Genomic DNA, 23,305 nt, shown 5'->3' on the forward strand with positions numbered 1-23,305 from the left:
TCTATACGCGGGAACTATTTCGAGATAGAGGGGCGGCGTTGGCGGCCATGATGGGTGTCAGCGGCGAGTAGCGACGTTACTTCGCTTTCCGTCAGTTTAGTCAGGTCTCGCGCTTCGACGGAATTGATGCCGAGTATCTCGAGGGGCGGCACGCATACGAGAGACGACAGACGGGCACGGTTCTGTAATCTGTGAGTAGAAGAGGCTGGGATCGTGATTTGAGCCGCCACCGCCGCGCACGTACGCACGCACGCACGCACGCACGGGGCGGCCAGCGGCTAGGAAGAGAACCTCTCCGCGGAGACCTCCATAGGACACCCTCGACGAAAATGACGGCGCTACTACCCATAAGGTTCCAGGAACACCTGCAGGTACATTCTTACTCATCGTCCCCCTCCTTCCCCAAGGTCTGGTCAAAGGGGACCGTCATTATACATCTACCACGTCGGCCTTTCTCTCGAGGCACCGGACATTTTCTCTGCCCCCGCATATCTCTCTCTCTTTCTCTCTCTCTCTCTCCCGTTCACCGCTCCCTCTCTCGCTCTCTCACCAGTTCATCCGTCCATGCATCGATGACTTTACTTTAACAGCCCGTCTCTTTTTTTTTTTCTCCCCCTCTCCCCCGGAAGGCAACGGAAGTGCAATATTTCGGGGCTGACGTTGCTTTGACAGTTGCAACGTATCTTCCTTCCCCCGTCTCCCCTCGCTCGCGCGCGCCGTGACTCAATGACGTTACTCACACACCCGAGAGAGCCGAGACCGCTTCGCTGAATGTTCACGGCGGATTTCGTGCGTGGCACAGGTTATCCGTCTGGAAATTGAGGCGATATCTCTCGAACGCGGCATGCGGGCATTACGGGCTCTTCTCTATCGTCCTTCGGCTTTTCCCCACCGACGAGCGCGAACGCTATCGTTGGCGCATACGCCCCTCGTTTCCGCTTTTACCGAAATCATTTCCATTTTATGATATTTTCCTCGCATTCCTTCATCTGAACGTGACCTTTCCTCCCCCACCCACGTTATCCACGTAAGCTCTTGCGAGGACGAAATGCCGCGTTATTTATTTTCATATTTTATTTTTCAATATACAAATTTGGTTCAGCAGCATATGGTCGTTTCAATAACTTCTATTGCTTTCAAAAATTAAACTCGTTATCGCCCTATAAATTTTCTGAACGACAGTTCTACATTCTAATTAACGTTAGGCTCGGTTATTATTGGAGAGTATGAGTATTGAATACTTCTAAGAAATGTATTATCGTCAGTATAACTTGATGGTAAATTTAAAAACCTGAATCAATTTTATCTAGTTTTTTTATCTTTACAGCTTACAGCTGTGGGGATTAACGCCAGCAATGTTAGCTTTAACACCCTTACCATGGAGTCTGACAAATTCATTTGTGTTCGAGAAAAAGTCGGCGATACTGCTCAGGTAGTGATCATCGATATGAATGATTCCGCAAATCCCATAAGAAGACCAATATCTGCCGATTCTGCGATTATGAATCCTGCTAGTAAAGTTATTGCTTTGAAAGGTACGTGTATACTCGCACACAAGTGCTTGTGAAAAAGGTAAAAGAACATAAAAAATATGAAAAACTGGTTAGACTGATTTCATTTTATTCGTTTAGTTTTACATTTTTTATTAAAGCGAACTTTAACTTGAGATAATAATTTTGTAAAAATATTAATAATAAAAAAACGCGAAAAACGTACAAACGTAATAAAAAAGTTTTCTTTTATTTGATTAGCTATGAAGACTCTTCAGATTTTCAATATTGAGATGAAGTCAAAGATGAAGGCTCACACAATGACGGAAGATGTAGTCTTTTGGAAATGGATATCGCTTAACACGCTAGCACTAGTGACAGAGACTGCGGTGTATCACTGGTCCATGGAGGGCGATTCAACGCCGAATAAAATGTTCGAGCGACACTCGTCGTTAAACGGCTGCCAGATTATCAATTACAGAACTGATCCAAAACAGACGTGGCTATTGTTGATCGGTATATCGGCGCAGCATAATCGAGTCGTCGGCGCCATGCAGCTTTATTCCGTCGAACGTAAATGTTCGCAGCCGATCGAAGGACACGCCGCCTCTTTCGCTCAATTTAAGATGGAAGGAAACGCGGAGCCCAGCAATTTATTCTGTTTCGCTGTTAGAACGGTCCAAGGTGCGAAGCTTCACATCATCGAAGTGGGACAGCCACCCTCCGGTAACCATCCGTTTCCTAAGAAAGCGGTGGACGTGTTCTTTCCACCTGAGGCCGGAAACGACTTTCCCGTCGCCATGCAAGTTAGCTCTAAATACGACGTCATATATTTAATCACGAAATACGGTTATATACATATGTATGATATCGAATCTGCAACCTGTATATTTATGAATCGGATTTCGGGAGAGACGATTTTTGTCACCGCCCCACACGAAGCATCCGGCGGTATAATAGGAGTAAATCGAAAAGGTCAAGTTCTTTCGGTTTCTGTGGACGAGGAAAACATAATTCCGTACATCAATGGAGTATTGCAAAATCCGGAATTGGCTTTGAGAATGGCCGTAAGAAATAATCTGTCCGGCGCAGAAGACTTGTTCGTAAGGAAATTTAATATGCTCTTCCAAAACGGTCAATATGCAGAGGCGGCGAAGGTTGCAGCTAATGCTCCCAAAGGAATACTCAGAACGCCTGCGACTATTCAACGATTTCAACAGGTTCCTGCTACTCAGGGCCAAACATCACCTCTCTTGCAATATTTTGGCATTCTTTTGGATCAAGGACAGCTAAATAAATACGAATCATTAGAGCTTTGTAGACCTGTATTAGTTCAGGGACGTAAACAGCTGCTGGAAAAGTGGTTGAAGGAAGATAAGTTGGAATGCAGCGAGGAATTAGGAGATCTGGTGAAACAAGCGGATCCTACATTGGCACTTAGCGTTTATTTGAGAGCTAATGTGCCCAATAAGGTGATTCAATGCTTCGCGGAAACCGGTCAATTTCAGAAGATCGTGCTGTATGCCAAGAAAGTCTCATATACGCCCGACTATATATTCCTTTTGCGAAATGTCATGAGGATTAATCCCGATCAAGGTGTAGCGTTCGCGCAGATGCTAGTTCAAGATGACGAGCCGTTAGCCGATATCAATCAGATTGTCGACATATTTATGGAGCAAAACATGGTACAGCAGTGTACGGCATTCTTGCTGGATGCGCTCAAGAACAATCGGCCAAGCGAGGGTGCCTTACAGACCCGTCTTTTAGAGATGAATTTAATGTCCGCTCCGCAAGTGGCTGATGCTATATTGGGCAATCAAATGTTCACCCATTACGACAGAGCTCATGTCGCGCAATTGTGCGAGAAGGCTGGTCTGCTGCAGCGCGCTCTCGAGCACTACACAGATTTATACGATATTAAGAGAGCGGTAGTACATACGCATTTGCTATCGCCCGACTGGCTTGTAGGTTTCTTTGGAACTTTGTCAGTAGAAGATTCCCTCGAATGTCTGAAAGCTATGCTAACGGCCAACATACGCCAGAACTTGCAAATTTGTATACAGATTGCAACCAAATATCACGAGCAATTGACGACTAAAGCATTGATAGATTTGTTTGAGAGTTTTAAATCTTACGAAGGATTGTTCTACTTTTTGGGATCTATCGTGAATTTCAGCCAGGATCAAGAGGTGCATTTTAAATATATTCAAGCGGCATGCAAAACTGGCCAGATTAAAGAGGTGGAGCGTATATGTCGGGAGAGCAATTGTTACAATCCAGAACGCGTAAAGAATTTCTTAAAAGAAGCAAAGCTGTCCGATCAATTGCCTTTGATAATCGTTTGCGATCGATTCGACTTCGTTCACGATCTCGTTCTCTACCTTTATCGTAATAACTTACAAAAATATATCGAGATATATGTCCAGAAAGTAAATCCGTCGCGTTTACCGGTCGTCGTAGGTGGTTTGTTAGACGTCGATTGCTCGGAAGACATCATCAAAAATCTAATACTGGTGGTGCGCGGACAATTTTCCACTGATGAACTGGTCGAAGAAGTAGAAAAAAGAAATCGGCTGAAATTACTGCTACCGTGGCTGGAATCGCGCGTTCACGAGGGCTGCGTAGAGCCGGCTACACACAATGCGCTGGCCAAAATTTACATCGACAGTAACAATAATCCGGAGAGATTTCTTAAAGAGAATCAATTCTACGACAGCAGAGTTGTCGGCAAGTATTGCGAGAAGCGCGATCCTCATTTGGCTTGCATTGCGTACGAGCGTGGGCAGTGCGATCGCGAACTAATAAGTGTCTGCAATGAGAACAGCTTGTTTAAGAGTGAGGCCAGATATTTGGTGAGACGCAGAGATCCCGATCTTTGGGCAGAAGTACTATTAGAGAGCAATCCGTACAAGCGACCATTGATCGATCAAGTTGTTCAAACGGCGTTATCCGAGACGCAAGATCCCGAAGACATATCCGTTACTGTCAAGGCATTTATGACGGCCGATTTGCCTAACGAATTAATCGAGCTTCTCGAGAAGATAGTACTGGATAGCAGTGTGTTTAGTGATCATCGTAACTTGCAAAATCTCTTAATACTAACGGCCATCAAAGCTGATCGTACGCGCGTTATGGAATATATTAACCGCTTGGATAATTACGACGCTCCGGATATCGCCAACATCGCTATTAACAATGAACTTTACGAAGAGGCTTTTGCAATCTTCAAAAAGTTTGATGTCAATACGTCTGCCATTCAAGTTTTAATTGAACAAGTTGGCAATTTGGACAGGGCTTACGAATTTGCAGAAAGGTATGGTATTTTAGTTATGTTGCATATTTTTACAATATTTTAATGGACCATTTTTTTTGTAGATGCAACGAACCGCCAGTATGGTCGCAGCTCGCCAGAGCACAGTTACAACAAGGTCTGGTTAAAGAAGCAATCGATAGCTTTATCAAAGCGGACGATCCATCCGCGTACGTGGATGTAGTGGAAACGGCGCATCGAACTTCACATTGGGAAGACTTGGTACGCTATCTCCAAATGGCTCGTAAGAAAGCACGCGAGTCTTTCATTGAGAGCGAATTGATATACGCATATGCACGGACCAACAGGCTCGCGGATCTTGAAGAATTTATATCTGGCCCTAATCACGCCGACATACAAAAGGTGAGAGAAGTGGTTGAACAGCCCAGATGTTCTATCTGAATGTAACTTTATTTTTATTAATATATATTTTTTTTTTTTACAGATTGGTGATAGATGTTTCGATGATAAAATGTACGACGCTGCGAAGCTTCTTTACAACAATGTATCGAATTTTGCGCGTTTGGCTATTACGTTGGTTCATTTGAAAGAATTTCAAGGCGCTGTCGATAGTGCGCGCAAAGCAAATTCAACACGCACTTGGAAGGAAGTTTGTTTCGCTTGTGTAGACAGTGGCGAGTTTCGTTTGGCTCAGATGTGCGGTTTGCATATAGTTGTACATGCGGATGAACTAGAGGATTTGATCAATTACTATCAAGATCGCGGGCATTTCGAAGAACTTATTAATCTCTTGGAAGCTGCTTTAGGACTCGAACGGGCTCACATGGGAATGTTCACTGAGCTAGCTATTCTCTACAGCAAATACAAGCCTCAACGAATGAGAGAGCATTTGGAGCTCTTCTGGTCGCGTGTCAATATACCGAAGGTGGGTTTTCTTGTGTCTTAAATCAATATAAAAATTAAATTAATAACAGTTTTATTAATTAATTAATTAATATAATTAATTATAATTAAATATAATTAATTAATATATTTAATTAATAGGTGCTACGCGCGGCAGAACAAGCGCATTTGTGGGCCGAGCTGGTGTTTCTGTATGATAAATACGAGGAATATGATAACGCAGTCCTTGCTATGATGCAACATCCTACTGAAGCTTGGCGAGAAGGTCACTTTAAAGATGTAATCACTAAAGTCGCAAATGTGGAGCTCTACTATAAGGCTATACAATTTTACGTGGAATTTAAACCCCTTCTTCTAAACGATATATTACTTGTACTTGCTCCCCGCATGGATCATACTAGATCGGTGGCGTACTTTACACGAACCAACCATCTGCAACTGGTTAAACCATATTTGAGATCGGTTCAAGCTCTCAATAACAAAGCTATTAATGAAGCTTTAAACGGCTTGTTGATCGATGAAGAGGATTACCAAGGTCTACGAACATCGATCGATGCATTCGATAATTTTGATAATATTGCATTAGCGCAGCAACTCGAGAAACATGAATTGATCGAATTTAGAAGAATTGCAGCGTATCTATATAAAGGAAATAATAGATGGAAACAATCTGTAGAATTGTGCAAGAAGGATCGATTGTTCAGGTAATGCTTTGCATTATTTTAATCAATAAATCAATACATTTATGTGTGATTTTTATTAATTGCCAATTTAATAACAGAGATGCCATGGAATATGCGGCGGAATCTCGAAATCCTGAGGTCGCCGAAGAATTACTCGAATGGTTCTTGGAAAGAGGCTCTAAGGACTGTTTCGCAGCATGCCTATTTCATTGTTACGACTTACTTCATCCAGACGTCATCTTGGAACTCGCATGGAGACATCGTATTTTACATTTCGCAATGCCGTATCTCATACAAGTTGCACGGGAATATATTACTAAGGTAAAAAAAAGAAAAATTTTATATTTTAAGCTTTTTAAAGTCTTGTATTCACTGTGTTAAATGTGTCTGACAGGTCGATAAATTAGAAGAGGCCGAAAGCCGACGCGTGGAAGAAACTGATCATCAGGAACATAAGCCTATGATTATGCGTAAGTAATCTTTTTAATAGGTTTTTGCGAGAATATACATTTTATTAATATTACATGGTGGAATACATGGTTTCTTACATTAATGGTAACACAATTAAAATTAATGTTAGTAATAATAATGCTACCTGTTTGTTACAGCGGAACCTCAGCTAATGCTAACTGCTGGGCCAGGTATGATGGCACCAGGTTATGCACCTCAAAATGTATACGGTGCACCGGCACAAGTGTACGCGTCCACCGCAGCCTATCAAGGTTACGGTATGTGAAATACATTTAAGGAGACAGATCAACAAAGTCTACTTTTCTATAAAGTTTAGGTAGAATGAGATTGTTTTGTTAGCTTAATATCGTCAAAGCGAATACGAATGAATATCATTAGAGACGACGATTTGCCACGATTTAGATCATGATAATAGTGTAACGAATAGCAAAATGCATTGAAAAATGACATTAATACGCTATCACACGCTACCTAAATGTTAATCTGTAATTATAGAGAGACGTCGAGCAAACGATTATATTAACAATTTAAATAGCTGTTCAACGCAAATCTTGCGCAAAAGACATTATTTTAAAAAATTATAAATTATATTTAAAAGAAGAAAAAATTTAACTAAACTAAAGCAAAACATTTTTTCCGTCATTTTTTTAAATGCAGTTTAAAATTTTTTTTTAATTGATTTATTGTTGCAGTCAATAAATATATATATATATATTATAAATATACACACACGCGCACTCGTGTGCGTTGTGTAAGCAAAGTATAATTTCCCTGTCTTTTACTGGCACATATATATATGTGTGCGTCTACGTGCCTTTCTTTTGGCTACTAACAAGAAAACAAGCTTTTTCGGGCAACATCATGTAATTCGGAAGCAAAATCAACTGTAGTATCACAATTACATTATATTCTTTTGTACAAATTACCAACCAAAATTTTTCTGAATTTTTTAGATATAAATTTATATATAAAACATAGTATGCAAGAGTTAATTTCTTTTTTTTTTTATTTTTAAATAATGTTGATATCATATACATACACTCGATATATCGAAATATTCTAGCGTGTGATGAACCACAGTAAAAATTTAAGAGCAAAACTAATATGTAAAAGAATCTTTTAAATTGCGTATCGTTATCAGCATTGTAACGACGAGATCAAGACAGGGAAAAAAAAAAAAAAAAAAACTGTAAACACCTCAGTCAATATGTTGGCGTTAACTATAAACGTATACATTGTTCTAGATCTATCCTGTATGTACATTTGCTTCAATATAATGTGAAAAATACGTGTTCGCCAAATTTAGCTTGATTTGCGTAAATAAATGAATCGTAAAATAAATTATAGATACCTGAAATTAATACGGCGAAGTCTTGTTATCTCATCAATATATCGTATGTAGTACATAAAGTAGTTTGCCCGAGATTTTTGATCTACATCGTGTATCATGCTTTTATCATTTTGTTACTCATTATACGCAAGGAGACAACTACAGATAGCTAGAATTCAAAGTAACACAAAGATAATTTGATAATAAAGCCCTACACGATAATCACTGTCACATTTTCGTTCGTGCAGATTTTTGGTATTTATAACTAATATTTTCTATTCGTTTGACATATAATGTGTGTGCATAATGTCTTATTCGAAGTTATTAATCGTTAATCAATTATATAGCTTGTTACGAACTACGCCTAAATTATGCAAGTATTAAGATAAATTAGATAAAACATCTCTGAAAAATGGCAGAGCCATGTTTTGTTAAACACTTGTATTTGTGTTTTTTACTTCTTCTGAAATATTTATATATGTATAAAGTGCTAAAACAGCGGTGCATCAGGACCCAATGTATCAAGTACAGCAAGCAACCAAGAAAAAAAGCGGATTAATTTTGTAGTATCTTACCTTTAACATTCCTAAATGTAAGCGATCATGCTGAATAACCTTGTATCACTTAGTAATTCTTTGTTTGTATTACGTCCCAAGATATAACGCGTTATAGTTATGTAGCCTCTTTATTTTAAAACGCGCGAAGAGCGAAAGTTATATCGGCGAACAGGATTCGTTACTACTAAGTCCAAGTAAAAACGTTATGTAAGAAACAAAGTTAGTTTGTTCGTCTCGTTTTCTATCGCGCGATACTTTAGTCTTTTTTGGTACTCCACAGTTGATCTTGCAGTGATCCAGCTGTATATATATTATATATATTAAAAAATGTTATGTCGAAAGGAAAAAAGGTCTCTAACATGTCCTGGTACTATTTTACTTTGAACTAAGCCCTAGCCAAATTGTACCTTGAAATTTTGAAATTGTAGAGATTGATTAACAAATATAGTTGTTGTACTAATTGAAAATGATTATCATTGTATCAGTGTCATGTTCGACCACTGTGGTTTTAATGGAACATGGGTGATGAACACACTTCCAAGACAAAAAAAAAAGGAATACATTACTGTTTAATAGTTATGCACATCTTTCCATACGAATACACACACAAAGAGATTTACACATACATACATTATATATAAATATAATACTATATATTATATATACGAGTATATAAATACTGTACCATGTAAGTAGCAAATATTACATTACCTATCTTGTAATTGTAATATCCTACGATAATAATCTGCAAAGGTATGCTGACAAACATGAAGAAATAAAATAATTCTAACATCTATTAAAGTAATTTTAGTAAAGGGTTCACCATTATAATTATTTATATATATATTAAATATTACAAAGCATGGGCTTTGCGCGTTATTTCCTCTTCTATGTTTGAAAAAACTGTTTTTATTTTAATTTATTAATTAATAATTTTCAGAAATTATCTAATGAATGTATTTATCTCAAATGGTACTTTAAGTATCTCTTGTTCCTTTACATGTAATTAAAATATACATTTAGTCATTTATTATACATATATTCAGTTCTTTATAAATGCGAATTTAATTTAAACTAAGGTAAAAAATACATTAACAATTGAATAAATATAATTATCAATCTTGAATCAGAATAAAGAAAAACGGAATTTAATTAAGCGCTGGTGTAGATAGTTGAGAAATTTAAAATAAATAAAATAATAAATCAGGATGATTAAATCCCGACAGATCTTTTGGTTTCTGTGCGGGGTAAGTTCGAGTTGCGTCAAGTTGCATATTATCCGACGGTAACAAACATGATGTAACAGGCTTTTTGCAGCAATGTGCATATTATGCATTTTAAGTTAGAAATCGTGCAAAGCCTGTTTCATTTGCCGTAAATCGTGAAGTGCAAATTACGTGTAAATAGGATATACGAGAGGTATGGAGGATCTAAGCATAATACATGATTTGTTTTTTCTTTGTGCTACATAACCTAGTATGTATTCAATAATGTGCAGATAGATCGGAAATAAATACTTTCAAGAAAGATCACAGGTTTTATACTAGAACGAATAAAATTCTTAGTAATAAAGTTTATCAATGAGATACGATGGTAGATTTTTTAGCAAAATTAGTTTTATTATTGTCGTTAAATTTTGAATGTGCTGATATCATGCACGATTGTATTCAGCTACAATAAATATCAAATTTATTTCCTTTTTATCTTTATCATGTCATTATTGGTGCTCACAAAGTTATGGAATTATCGAAGTTTATCTAAATTACATTTATTATATATTTAAATATATTTTTCGTACAATAGAAAATAGTAAGAAACATAGCAAACTAAACTTTATTACAGTTTTTCGAATTTATTAAGGTGGAGAATGTAACTTTCTTTTATTTCTTTACTTTTTTATATAGAGGCAATTATTTTTTAGTACAGTTAAAGAGATAGTAATGTTTTAAATATATCTCTATATGTTTTTATAACATCATTGATTTAATGTAATTTTATGTTCAGGTTATAAATACAACTGTGATTAAATAAATAATGGCTGGAAACATTTTTAGATGTTTTCTTAGATCACCAAGAAATTTTTTTCAAAACAGGTATAACACTTATTTATATCTTATTATATTATATTATGTCATAACTAGCATGTTGTTTTTTTTTCTCTTTTTTTAAGATTTATTTTATTTCTGCATTTACTTTTTATCATTAAAAGTACAGGTTTAGTTAAGAATATAAAATAATATACAATTATTATTTATTATAGGTTATTGGAAAACACTATGTATATCAATGGAGTCTCTAGATTATTGTCAACAACGATAGATGCTAAAGAAATCGAACATTTTTCTTCTTTTAAAAACGACTGGTGGGATGAGAATGGCCCACTTGCTGATCTTCATTTATTTGCTTTAATTAGAATTAAGTTTGTGAGAGATGGATTGGCAAATGCTGGGATTCAGATACAGGATCCAGCTCTCCCCTTGAAAGGAATCAGAATTGTGGACGTCGGCTGTGGTGGCGGTATATTAACCGAGCGTTTAGCTAGAATAGGGGCACAAATAACTGGAATAGATGAGTCGGCGGAATTAATAAATATTGCTAAAGAACACGCGAAATTGGATCCTAGCGTATCAGAGAGAGTGAATTATATTCACACAAGTGTGGAAGATTTTTCCCAAAAGGAGACTGAATCATATGATGCTGTTGTAACTTCCGAGGTTCTGGAACATGTAGTAGAACCGCAATTATTTTTAAAAGTATAATACTATAATGAAAATTATAATAATTATTGACTATTAATATAAAATTATCTATTTAAATTGTTTTTTTTGTGTGTTTTTTTTACAGGAATGTGTGAAAATGTTGAAACCTGGTGGATCAATTTTCGTAACAACACAAAATAAAACTTTAGCAACTTGGTTTTTTCTTATTGTAATGGGCGAATATATCTTAAGACGAATACCTTTTGGTACTCATGAATGGAATAAATTTATCGCTCCGCACGAAGTGCAGTCCATTTTGGACAACTGTAAGTTTTATTTCTGTTGTCGTGGCTACAAGAAAATTCTCAAAAATTATTTAGATTACTTTCTTTTATTGCATAAAGATAATATCTATAAAATTGTAACATTCGTAATAGTTATGTTGCGAGCGTATTACATAATTTTTGTACTTTTTTTTATAGATGGATGCAAAACGAGATTAATTCATGGAATGAAACTTAATCCGTTGTTAAAACAGTGGTCTTGGTCGTCATGTACAGCAATCTTTTATGCACTTCATGCAATCAAACAAAAAGAAACTAATGTATAGTTTTAAAAAGTGTAAGTTCTCATTAAGATTTAAATATGTATATATTTATTAATTACTCCCATTGAGTAATATAATTAAATGCTATGTATATATGATACTTGGAGGATGTACATTGAAAGGTAGATACGGCATTTGCTGCGACGGCGGCTGGCGTACATGACTTCTTCTCTCTCGGCCGCCTAGTGCGGGGAGGTGTAGTGAGCCGCGTTCTCCCTCATTCTTCTGTGACCGGTGTTTCGCGACACACGTACGCACGTGCTTCGTGTGAAATTCGACGCGCATCACGCCAAGATCACGTACGCTAGCCGCCGTCGCAGTACCACCGAACGTCATTTCTGACGGTAAGTATACCGTTCCGAGAAAAACCAGCTAGACTATTCATCATCTGGCAGGAATTTGAGACGCGGTGCACTTCAATTTTTTTTTAACCCACAGCGTACAAAATAACAGTGTAAAAACCGCCGTTTTTATGCTAACAAGATCTTTGATATCATGCGGTAGTAAAAATTTTAATGTGGAGGATTAATTACATGACTAATATATAGTATATGAAAAGAATATTTATTGTAATAGACTTAAATGTATTCAATCTATTCCTTGTAACAGTAAAATTCTAGGCAGAAAAAAAAGAAAAGGACATAGCACATTGTTGATAAAAACAATATCGCACATCTTCGCTCCAACTTTTTAAAATATCACATATATATTCACTTAACAACACGCTATTTAGATCATACAAAAAAATTACAAGGCAATATCATAGAGAAATTTTTCTAAAAAGTTTTAGTTGGTAATTTGCAAAACTGTCATTTAAATGTTTTTTAATCTAATAATAACTTTATGAAAAAGCAATCGGCACTTATTTTGCTGGGGCAAATCCTACTCGGTTGTTCCCCAGATCAAACTCCGTATAATATCGGCCAATAAATACATCGCCTAAAATCCATAATGGGTCGGCCATACCTATGCTCATAAAACCGCTCATGCACATTGTTTGACCCATTTGGGTGATCTATGGAAAATTAAATATGGTATATTTTGTTTTAAAATAATTTAAAGTATTATACGATTTACGATACTCACCTTAAGAATATAATCTTCACCAGTAAGAGGAAACTCCTTATTAGCAATGACGAAGTTAATCGTAGGTAAAGTGGGAATTAATTTGCAGTCCACCTTTAAATAAAGATCAATATTAGCATGATCTGTATTAGTAATCCACAAGTTATCAAAAATTTGTTAATTTGCTCTTATTATTTGTTATAATTTGATATCGTTAAAAATTATTATTATAAAAAGTATAAATTACTCACGATTGCTTGTCCGCCAATAGAACTAGCTCCAATCAGTTTGTTAATACGTGCAATTTCAAGCGGTGGTCCAGCTATCAGAGAGGTGCCTGTATCGGCGATAGCTTGGCAGCCTCCCTGGCAAAATTCTTGATGGTTTACTTCGATCCTACAATGTAACAGTATTAATAAATTCCTAGCGTATAACCCATGATTATGATTAGCATATAATTAAAAAAATAATCACGCACCTGTCCATTGAAAATTGCCAGTATCCTTTCCTAGTAACAGGAACATACGTGAAACTGCCTTCGTAATGATTAGGATCGGAGCCACCTAATATCATTTCACCACCCGTTTCGCCTGAAGGATCGCTGTTCAGATTTTATAAAATATTTTTACGTTGCAATTAGGAAATCAAGGCTCTTTTCCTGAGAAATATTTTTATGTACACGACATGTACAAAAAAAAAGAGTACATACCGATTTAAGTAGAAACTAAAAATAGGTTGATCAACCAAGTTTTGTTTGACCATATTATAGAAAACAGGTGTCACTCCGTCAACAGATATCTGCTCGTAACCCATTCCCAGTATACCATCGAATTTCGCAGCAACGAAAGTTAATCCTGGTTCACGTATTGCTTCTGCGAACGTTTGATCATGAACTGCAAGACCAGCAACCTACAGAAACAATTGTAATATTAATCAAACATTAGGTTTTTAATTCAGAATATAGTAATATGTATTTGTTAGGGAATTTCTACAGATTATAAACATAGTTCTATATTTGATTGTTTATTAAATGACTCACGGTTACTGTATCAGTAGATAAGTATCCAGACAGTGCGCCAGTACCATATTTAATAGCGAATCCTGTTCCATTCTTTTTGTATGTACTGGAATCTTTGCTATTATATTTATTATGTAGTACTGCAATAAAATAGTGAGTAAAATTATATCAGTTAACAAAATATTTTAATTTTAAGATAATTTTTTTTTTTAACGTAAAAATATAATTTTAATAGATGAAGTCTTCATATAGTACTTCACTTTTTCTTTTCCTTAGAATGTAAGCTATCTTAAGTCAAAGGTCATTGTATTTTTAAAATAAGCCAGATAAACAAGACTGTAAACTTTAATTGTTAAGTTCAACATCATAATAATTTCTCGTATTTTTAATATTTAAACTTATTATTTTAAAAGCTAAGATATTTTACTTCTGATATCTAAATAGAGACAATTTTAAAGATTATTTGGCATCAATTATTAAAATTAAAGCAGATAAGATAATTTCAATGACTGAATACTATTATTAAATATTAAATATATGTGTAAGTAATAACGCAAAACAATTATTGTGTAATATACTTACAGCAAGCAATATTTGTAAATGAACACTGTTTAGAGGGTACCCAGAGATTCGAGGAGCCAGTGTCAAAAATCACTTTAAAATCTTGTGGTGGAGTTCCAATTGAAATAATGCCATAATATTGAGCATCCAAATAATTTGACAGAGGTTCAGGTACCCCAAACTCGTTTGCTGCCAAACGAACCTGTGTCACTTCAGTACCAACTTGTCTCAAGGTGCTTCTAACAGATTCTGTTCTTTGCAATGGAATTCTAACAACAATGAAGAACACTGTGTTATGTGCATGTATCATGACTCAATCAACAGTAGAGATATTTATATATAAGATATATGCATATGGGCATGTGTGTGCATGTAGATAGTATGCATAAATATCTTCATTGTTGAGTGGCAATCATTCCAAAAATAATGAGTCATGAAGCAACCATGTAAATTTAATCTTTGTTCTAAAAGCCTTGCACAATGCAAATGCAAGAGATATCAGAGAAACGGTTAATTTTATAAACTTAAATTTATAACTAAATTCGATAACTAATTTTTCTAAAAATACATTTTCTAAAATTGTATTTGAACACATCGTAGTGTTATCAGCTTACAATCTATATCTTAATCCAAAGTAATTTTCATTGGGCAACATTGGATTCTTCGTGCTGCATACAAAATAAGATTCAAAATAAGCCGGCCGTGCGTTTTTTACAAGAAAATAAATAATTCACGCTATCTATACGCCTGTTTACAAATCACTTTTAAGTACAAATGGCTTCGCTCGTGACTCATTAATCTCGTTACTAAAGACGTCACAAAAGAAACTGAGAGCTTCTAAGAAATTATCAGAAGCATCTCTTTGTTCGTTCACTTTACTTCAACAAAAGAAAGGTGCGACTTTCGTCCAAACCTGGTTGTAAAAATAAAAATTGCAAGCGTAGACGGTATTTACCCTCGCACACGAACGAGATAGAAATCGTTTTACTCACCTTTGAAATTGCGCATCGATCAACACGGCGAGAGCCGCAACCGCCACGACGAGACGCAGCATGTTCCTCGAGTCTTTCGATGGCCGCCGATATCACAGAGAATTTTTCAGCAAACGTCGTAGTCAACCGCTAATCAGACCAGAGAAAGGGACCGTCATCAACTGTCTCGTTGAGGCCTTTGCTTTATCGATGACCAACGGCACTATATATACGAACACGTGCGCTCCCGTGCGCATGCACGGCTGCGTGCTGCACTATGGCGAAGAGGCGGAGGGTAGTCATGAAAGCGCGAAAAGCGTTCGAAAGGCAGCTCGTGGCTCACTGGACTTGTTCATTAATCAACTCCAACAATATTCCGGTCGCCTATGCGCATAATTTTCATTACCGCGGCCACGTGGTGGGTATTTAAATAAAATCAATGATTAATGAGAAAGCGACGAATTTGCGTTTCGAAGGTGCGCTTTGTTTGTGCCGGCAGGTTAAGTGGCAACTTGCAAACGACTCGCGCGATCGTGTGCGACGGCTCGGCCAGGTTTGAAACGTTAATTACCGGCAAAATGTCCAAGGCCGCGAACGCCATGGAAATTATTCAAGAAATCCATATTAGTGACATGCAGAAACCCACAACACAGTCCGATAAGGTAAAGATTGAAGTGTTCGCTTATCGGACGGCGCGCGCTTGAATTTTAATAAGCCTGGCGACGAGGTAAAGATATGCCGAGTCGACGGCTAATAGATTTTCTTCGTCATTCATCGAACATCTCTCTCTTTTTTTTTTTTCTTTCTAAGTAGTTGTTAACATAACAGCTTTATCTTTTCACAGAAGTTTGATTTTAAAAGTTTCCTTGCTGCTTATGACACTTTTTCTTTTTAAATTACATGGATATATATTTAATCATCCTGTTTTCTCTTTCTTATCGCTCGTCGTCCGAATAAGCGTACTGGCAGGCTTGTTTATCATTTCGAAATGATACCTGATCTCCGAAATATAGTTACGAAGCGATGTGGCGTTAAATACTTTCTGGCATAGTATATATATATTACGCTGCATACATTTAGCAATTGATATATTGTTTTACATACATTATATATGTATGTATGCGTGTAAGTTTAGCAAGCAACAAATCCGGTGGTAGATTAGCTCAGATATCGCAGCGTATTCGGTTTCATATTCAACGTGCTCATTTTAAACTCACATTTTGCTGACAAAATCTGCTGATATCAAGAGGCACGATAGTGTATAATCTACCGATGAATAATCAGCTAAAATCGATCAGAATGTGTAATTTCGTAAACATTTTCGTAAATAATTGAACGAAATATGTCGCTTGAATTATTGCGAAATAGCAGATCTTGTTACACATCTGAAGATATTATATCTGCAAAATTCGCATTTACATATTTATTTAGGGTAATTTATGTATTATATAAATATAAGAAAAAGGACGAAAGACTGGAAAGTAATTAGGAATGACTTTAATACTGTTTCTCACAAGAAGTAAAATTTTTATTAAATTATATTGCACATATATTTTACATATAATTATTGCGAGGAGGAATTATGCAAAAAAAAAAAAAAAAATACGAAAAGTAAAAAAGAGAACATATATTTCCTATTTATTTAATTATATAAAAAAAATAGTTAAGAAGCATTTCAACTAATAGTTGAAACAGCGTTGCAGTCGTGTCTTGTCGTAAACAGTGTGTGCGAATCGACCGAAACGAAATTGCCTATCGGTAGGTAAAGCCGTTCGATGTTTTAACGCACGTTCATTTTTCGCGCGCTAACCGCAATGCATGACGGGCTGATAGAAGACCCTGATAGAAGACCCTACCGGCCAGCCAATCGCTAGGCGGCATTGCGCGGCGGCGACTGGCCCGTGGTCTCAGTCCGCAGCCCGTAGTTGTCGTGAAGTTATCGGTACCAGCTCTCTCTCGACTACCGTCGAAGCCAGCGAGCCCAAAATTTTCCCCGAGTGTCCGAAAGCCAAGAGCGACAACGATCCAGGAAGCCGGAACAGCGGGCTCCGTCAAGTCCGTCTTTCATCGCACAGGATTCATTCGTCCGCCGCGCCGAAATCACGACCTACGTATTCGTTCCCCCCGTTGCCGTGCTATCGGGGAAAATATCGCGCCCCGCGCGCGCTTAAAATAAACGACGTTCGCCGGACCTCGCGTACGGCCCGCACACAGATACATACGTCGCACCGGACCGGTGAGGAGGGCGAGGAGCCTGTGCGAGTCGTGCGTGATCATCCGCTGGAGACCGTGCCGTCAGAAAAAGGTAAGAAAATCCGGTAAAATCTTGCTGAATGATAAAGAAACGAGAAAGAAAGATAAAGAGCGAGAGAGCAATCTCGGATATCCTTTCCTCCCCGACTCCCCTTCCTCCCTCCCCCCCCTCTCCTCCCTCAACCCGTACTTGTCGCGACGGCATCCGTACAGTCGCGCATTTTCTCATGTCAACCGCGAGAGGTTCTTACCGGGGTGGCGAGGACGAGACACGTCTGACGCCGACGCCGACGTCGGTGACGGGACGAGCGGCACCGTCGCGACCCACTTTCCGCGGGTGGCCGTGCACCTCGCGTGCCGTACCGGCCGAATTTCTTTATTGTCCTCGTATCGACAAAACACTGTCCTCCCGCGCCTTTTGCGCTTCCCTCTCCCTCGTCGTCCTGCTCCCTCTTTCTCTCTCTCTTGCTCTCGCTCTTTTTCTTTCTCTCTCGCTTGCTCTCTCGAAACGCTCTATCGATATCCCTGGCTGCGTTATTCTTTTTTTCTTTTTTTTGGAGTCTTCCTCGCCTCCATTCTCCCTATTTGTGTATCGCACGATATTCGCGTGAGCGACAAAATTTTTACTCCCGTTCTTCTAATTCTCCCATCATCCTCCTATCTCTCCTTGTCCCGCCTGAGGTAAGCGTTACATTACACTTCCCCTGTCCGATCGTTGCCGCCGTATTGCCATGCCGGCGTTGGATCTGTACGCTACTGTCAAAGTCGTGCGCTTTCCTCGGTCCAGGTCGAGTCTGCCAGTATAATCTTGCACAGAGGGTGGCGGCGAGCGAGGGAGGGAGAAGGGTTGTCGAACAGCACCGTCGATTCACTCATTATTTTATCCGCGTGGCATTTAACGAGCGAGCACAAAATACCGATAATGTCGCTTATAAATAAGCAGTTTATTTTGAAAGTGATGTGAATTTTAAACGGCAGTGAACCACGCTCGCTTTGCAACTGCGCGGAGCTTGTCTGAGAGTTCTGTGCCTTTTCGGACTTGCATCATTTTCAGGATGTTCGTGGATATAGCAGTCTGTCCGGTTGCGGCACCTCGCTGAGATATCTTTTGCATGTCGTGGCTGCATTTAGGAGAATGTGCTTTATTCTGTGATAGTAGTATCAGAATATGACAATGCTGTGCTGTTTTGTGTTTTAGAATAAACAAAATGTCGGACCGAAAAGCAGTAATCAAGAATGCTGATATGTCGGAGGAAATGCAGCAAGACGCTGTTGATTGTGCCACTCAGGCTCTTGAAAAATATAACATTGAAAAGGTATATTTCTTATAGTCCAATGTACATAGACATAACAGATAACACTTGGTACAGAGATGCATACAAACATATGTAAAATCTTGACGAGAGATTGGAGATGATATATTTGTCAACAGATTCATTTTTATCTTTTCTTTTATTTGATAAAAGTCAACATATTTTACATTTACCTGGGGGACTCGGTTAAATTGTAATAAAAGTAAAAATTTTATAAATCAAGAAAATGCTGAAAAATTTAATAAATAAATTGGTACTTTAATAATGTTTTATGGAATATAATTTACGCATATCTCATTGATGTATTGCTTGTCTAGAAGGATCTTTAGCATTTCTTGTCAAGTTGTATAGAATAAGATTGTTAAATCAATAATCACTATTGATTCTACCATTAATATTTATATTTGTTTTGACTTTCAGGACATCGCAGCGTTTATCAAGAAAGAATTCGATAAAAAGTACAACCCAACGTGGCATTGTATTGTAGGACGTAATTTTGGTAGCTATGTGACACATGAAACGAGACACTTTATCTATTTCTACCTTGGACAGGTAGCCATTCTCCTCTTTAAGAGCGGATAAACTTGTTTTGCTATCCTCCCTATCAATCTTTTTCCTCCCTCTCTTTCTCCCTTGCTCACTATGCAAAATACGTACATTTAAAATCACCGCCATGTGTAAAAGAGACTTCATTACTCATGTACACATTGAAAAATTTGTTAAAAAAAAAATTGCATGCACTTCTGATAATTAAGCAAAAAGAAATATCAATGTTTCTTGATATATCGTTTGTCATTACATAAGTGAAAAATTAATCTGAAAGATAAATTTTTAGAAGATACAGTCGAAGGGTTAGGGAGATAAACTGGGGAAAAAAAAAAAAGAAGAAAAGAATGACATACAATCTTACATGTTGAAATGTATTTTGTATGCCAAGAAGTTTGTTGTGTTCTTGTTTTATATTATTAGGTAATTACACAAAGTATGGTTAAATTCAATATTGGCGATTTTAACTTAGTAAATTTTAGCTCAATTATGTAACTTATAGTATTTGAGCGATACTTTAATGTACTACATATTTCGTGTTATGGGAGTTCGCATCGAGCGTACTCTGTTTGAGTTTATAGAACTTGAAATACATAGTATTCGTTGAAAAAAGAAAAAAAATCGCCAATAATGAAAGTAAACCTGAACGAGATTGATTGCCCCTGCAATTGTTATTTTATATTAATTGGTAACCATTGTCATTTCTTATGCATATGATTAATGTGATTTTGTATTTGCCATGTAAATGCGACTGACACATTTTTTTTCTATTAACTTTATAATTTTCAGAATGGTTAAACGGAAAAGGGAAAAAAAAGGGAGCTCAATCTCTCGACGTACGATAGTTATCGTACATTTATTCTATTAATTACTTTATTTCGATCGGATATAAAACTAGCATACTACTGAATAACAAAAACTTTGACTCGTTCATTGCTACCTTCACAATTTTTATATTGTGCACAGATTATAACATAAAGGGGGGGAAAGACATTTTATCTCGAGGCGATGTATACTTAGGAGAATATTCATTTTCGAAAAGGAAATTTACCTTCTGCCCATATTAAATTTTTTTTATGTAATATTCAAACACTCCATAAACATTACGAGATATAAATATATATATATGTGTGTGTGTATGCGTATACATATATAAATAAATGTGTATATGCATACATACATATATAAATTATAGATATTATACATATATATATATTATTTATACATAGAGTGCAATCTTCAAACAATTTTTCATGCAGTATTTAATTATCGTAAACGTTGCTACATTGTTCAAATTTTAGACTGACTATTAAATAATATCAAACCACTATCACGCATAATCTTTTTTTTTTTCTTTTTTTTTTTTTATAGCAGTTTGCAATGTCACTTTTATAAGCAGCGAATGTAGCAGAATGTTCGAAAGTAAATGTCACAGTGGAAGATATTGAATCGTACTCTCGAAGATCAAGAATTTAAGAACATCTGAAAATATTCGACGTGTTATTATAATTTTTTTATTTATTTATTGTACATATATTCCAGCAGGTTTATTGACTCATAAATATTGCATATATTAGTGACAGAATGAGATGTACCTTTACAGTGTTATAAGATGTACGTTATGCTTTCGCCGTACTTGCTACATGAGATCGATTCAGGAAATACGTCGCATAATGGGTTCGAATAAAATCGCCAGTGATAAAAGCCAATCGTACTTTGTATACACGTTAAGTGAAGAACCTGTTACGCTGTCAGGCGGCGGTTATTGCATTCACTTAATTTGCCGAGCATCAACGGCCGCTTCCGGAACGCGCTTTCTCGAAAACCCAATGTGAAATATTTTTTCTGTGAGACACGGGCTGACAAGTAAAAGAAGAAAAAAAAAGAGAGAAAAATAAATAGACGTGACGAAATCACTTTGGGTTTTTTTTTTTTTTTTTTTTTTTTTTTCTTGGAATCGATCTTTCGAGGATAGAAGTCGCACCTCCGCCGATTTCACGATCGAGTCTGCATGCAGAAGATGCGGTAAAAGCAGAGAAATATTATGCTTAACAATAAAAATGAATTTCACCCAACAAACAACTCATGTATTTCTTTTTTCAGAGCGAGGCGTTTTTAAAATAAACGTAGAACGAAAAGCGAACAGCTTCCTGCGTATGAGAACGATGTCGAAGAGGATCGAGTCACAGGGTCTACCTAAATTTACAATGCTGAAATGTCAGAGAGGAGAAAAACGAATTATGCGGTCGTGATACGTGTACGTGTGTAACATGCAGCCTCCTACGTGCGGAATGTTACCGGGAACGTCAATAATGCGTTCTCGATAAAATTCAACCTTGTGACTCGACGTAGAATGACCGGATGGATGATAACTACCTGTTATGCTTTGCATAATTTGCGCAACTTTGTTAAACCATGTACCTCATTTCCGCCCCTAATGACTATAAATATCTATTTCTGCAGCCCTATGCACGCGTTCGTATAGAGAGATATATATATATATACACACTCATCTTTGAAATGTACGTACACGTGTGTAAAACCGGTAACTTGTACTTTCAGAAAAAGAATTTCAGAAAGTACAGAAAATAATTTTTCTTTTTAATTTCTTCAATTTTTTTTTGCCGTATTTAATATCGATTGACAATTAAGCATCGTTGTTACTATGATACATTGATTGATGCTTATTTCAGTGCTACATGTTCAATTTATAATGTTACAAATTTTTTAATTTTTAAGGAAAAACCGATATATCGAAATCGTTATTTAAAACCAGCTAACTTCGCTACATTTTATTTAAATTTCAGTATATTACATTACAAAGTTGAAACAATTTTGTTTGTGTTACATATCGTATTAAATTAAATGTTGTAATTATTATAATTTAACAAATTTAAAATCGAGGTTTATATTGTTAGTTATGCGCTACGTTAATGTCGGCTACGGCCGTTACGGGGCGCGTATGTTCCGTGCTGGACCCGGCGTTGGAGGTTAGTAGTTCGAAACTTGCAGGCGCTTGTAGTGTTACCGGCTTTTCGTCGTAAACGGTTAGTTTTTAGTATTTGTGTAACGTTTCTGTGCAGGAGACACATTACGGCATACGTGGAGAAATCCGGGATCGGCCTGCAGTTGGAGTCCAGCCTCGATAAACTTCGTGTCGAAGAAAAGGTGAAAACAAACGGGCAACTATCGTTTTGTCTAACCAGTCAACATTTACTTGACCGTCATACCATTGTATCGTTCGATTGCTTAAATGCTTATTAACGAAATCGCCACAAGTAGTATCTTTCTTTTGTTTTATTTTAAGTCTGGTTGTAGAGTATAATATAGTGCGATTCTAAAGAGTGTAATAAAGCACGGAATAGAGAGCCTCAGCTGATAGGTACTTTGTCACTTGATATTCGTTTCAGTATTATATTTTACAAACTTGTTGATGAGAAATCGTTTATTCATAAATTATTTAATTACGAAGTTATTAAAAACGACAAAATGTAAGACACTGAAGAGCCTTTGGAATCAGGCGAAGATTACGATAAAAATGGAAGAGCCAATCTCCTTGTTGAAGAA

At 36.8% G+C, this 23,305-nt stretch overlaps 4 protein-coding genes across 5 annotated transcripts; 3 read left to right on the forward strand and 1 right to left on the reverse strand.

The window, feature by feature from the left end:
* Positions 1 to 27: 27 nt before the first annotated feature.
* On the forward strand, positions 28 to 9,510 carry Chc (clathrin heavy chain). Its single transcript, XM_070665757.1, has 9 exons — positions 28 to 371; positions 1,328 to 1,535; positions 1,752 to 4,803; positions 4,866 to 5,163; positions 5,246 to 5,686; positions 5,806 to 6,368; positions 6,446 to 6,668; positions 6,742 to 6,817; positions 6,956 to 9,510. The coding sequence occupies exons 1-9, from the start codon at positions 330 to 332 to the stop codon at positions 7,081 to 7,083; spliced, it is 5,031 nt and encodes a 1,676-aa protein (XP_070521858.1). The 5' UTR covers positions 28 to 329; the 3' UTR covers positions 7,084 to 9,510.
* Positions 9,511 to 9,645: 135 nt separating this feature from the next.
* Coq3 (ubiquinone biosynthesis protein COQ3, mitochondrial) lies at positions 9,646 to 12,969 on the forward strand. 2 transcript variants are annotated; one of them, XM_070665784.1, is made up of 5 exons: positions 9,646 to 10,124; positions 10,710 to 10,798; positions 10,966 to 11,458; positions 11,550 to 11,730; positions 11,887 to 12,969. In XM_070665784.1, exons 2-5 carry the CDS (start codon positions 10,740 to 10,742, stop codon positions 12,012 to 12,014), a joined length of 861 nt encoding a protein of 286 aa, XP_070521885.1. In that variant the 5' UTR covers positions 9,646 to 10,124; positions 10,710 to 10,739; the 3' UTR covers positions 12,015 to 12,969. The 2 variants fall into 2 exon arrangements, with proteins under 2 accessions (XP_070521885.1, XP_070521886.1); XM_070665785.1 differs by lacking the exon at positions 9,646 to 10,124 and adding an exon at positions 10,159 to 10,240.
* On the reverse strand, positions 12,557 to 15,846 carry Cathd (cathepsin D). The gene is made up of 8 exons (XM_070665781.1): positions 15,648 to 15,846; positions 14,677 to 14,924; positions 14,116 to 14,234; positions 13,786 to 13,985; positions 13,555 to 13,677; positions 13,328 to 13,472; positions 13,098 to 13,190; positions 12,557 to 13,026 (listed from the first exon to the last, which is right to left on the reverse strand). The coding sequence occupies exons 1-8, from the start codon at positions 15,707 to 15,709 to the stop codon at positions 12,874 to 12,876; spliced, it is 1,143 nt and encodes a 380-aa protein (XP_070521882.1). The 5' UTR covers positions 15,710 to 15,846; the 3' UTR covers positions 12,557 to 12,873.
* A 1,671-nt stretch (positions 15,847 to 17,517) lies between these two features.
* On the forward strand, positions 17,518 to 21,820 carry LOC139107904 (dynein light chain 2, cytoplasmic). The gene is made up of 3 exons (XM_070665788.1): positions 17,518 to 17,931; positions 19,078 to 19,195; positions 19,613 to 21,820. Exons 2-3 carry the CDS (start codon positions 19,088 to 19,090, stop codon positions 19,772 to 19,774), a joined length of 270 nt encoding a protein of 89 aa, XP_070521889.1. The 5' UTR covers positions 17,518 to 17,931; positions 19,078 to 19,087; the 3' UTR covers positions 19,775 to 21,820.
* The last annotated feature ends 1,485 nt before the right edge of the window (positions 21,821 to 23,305 follow it).

Source organism: Cardiocondyla obscurior, linkage group LG14, assembly GCF_019399895.1.
Source record: "Cardiocondyla obscurior isolate alpha-2009 linkage group LG14, Cobs3.1, whole genome shotgun sequence".
Taxonomy (NCBI): Eukaryota; Metazoa; Arthropoda; class Insecta; order Hymenoptera; family Formicidae; genus Cardiocondyla; species Cardiocondyla obscurior.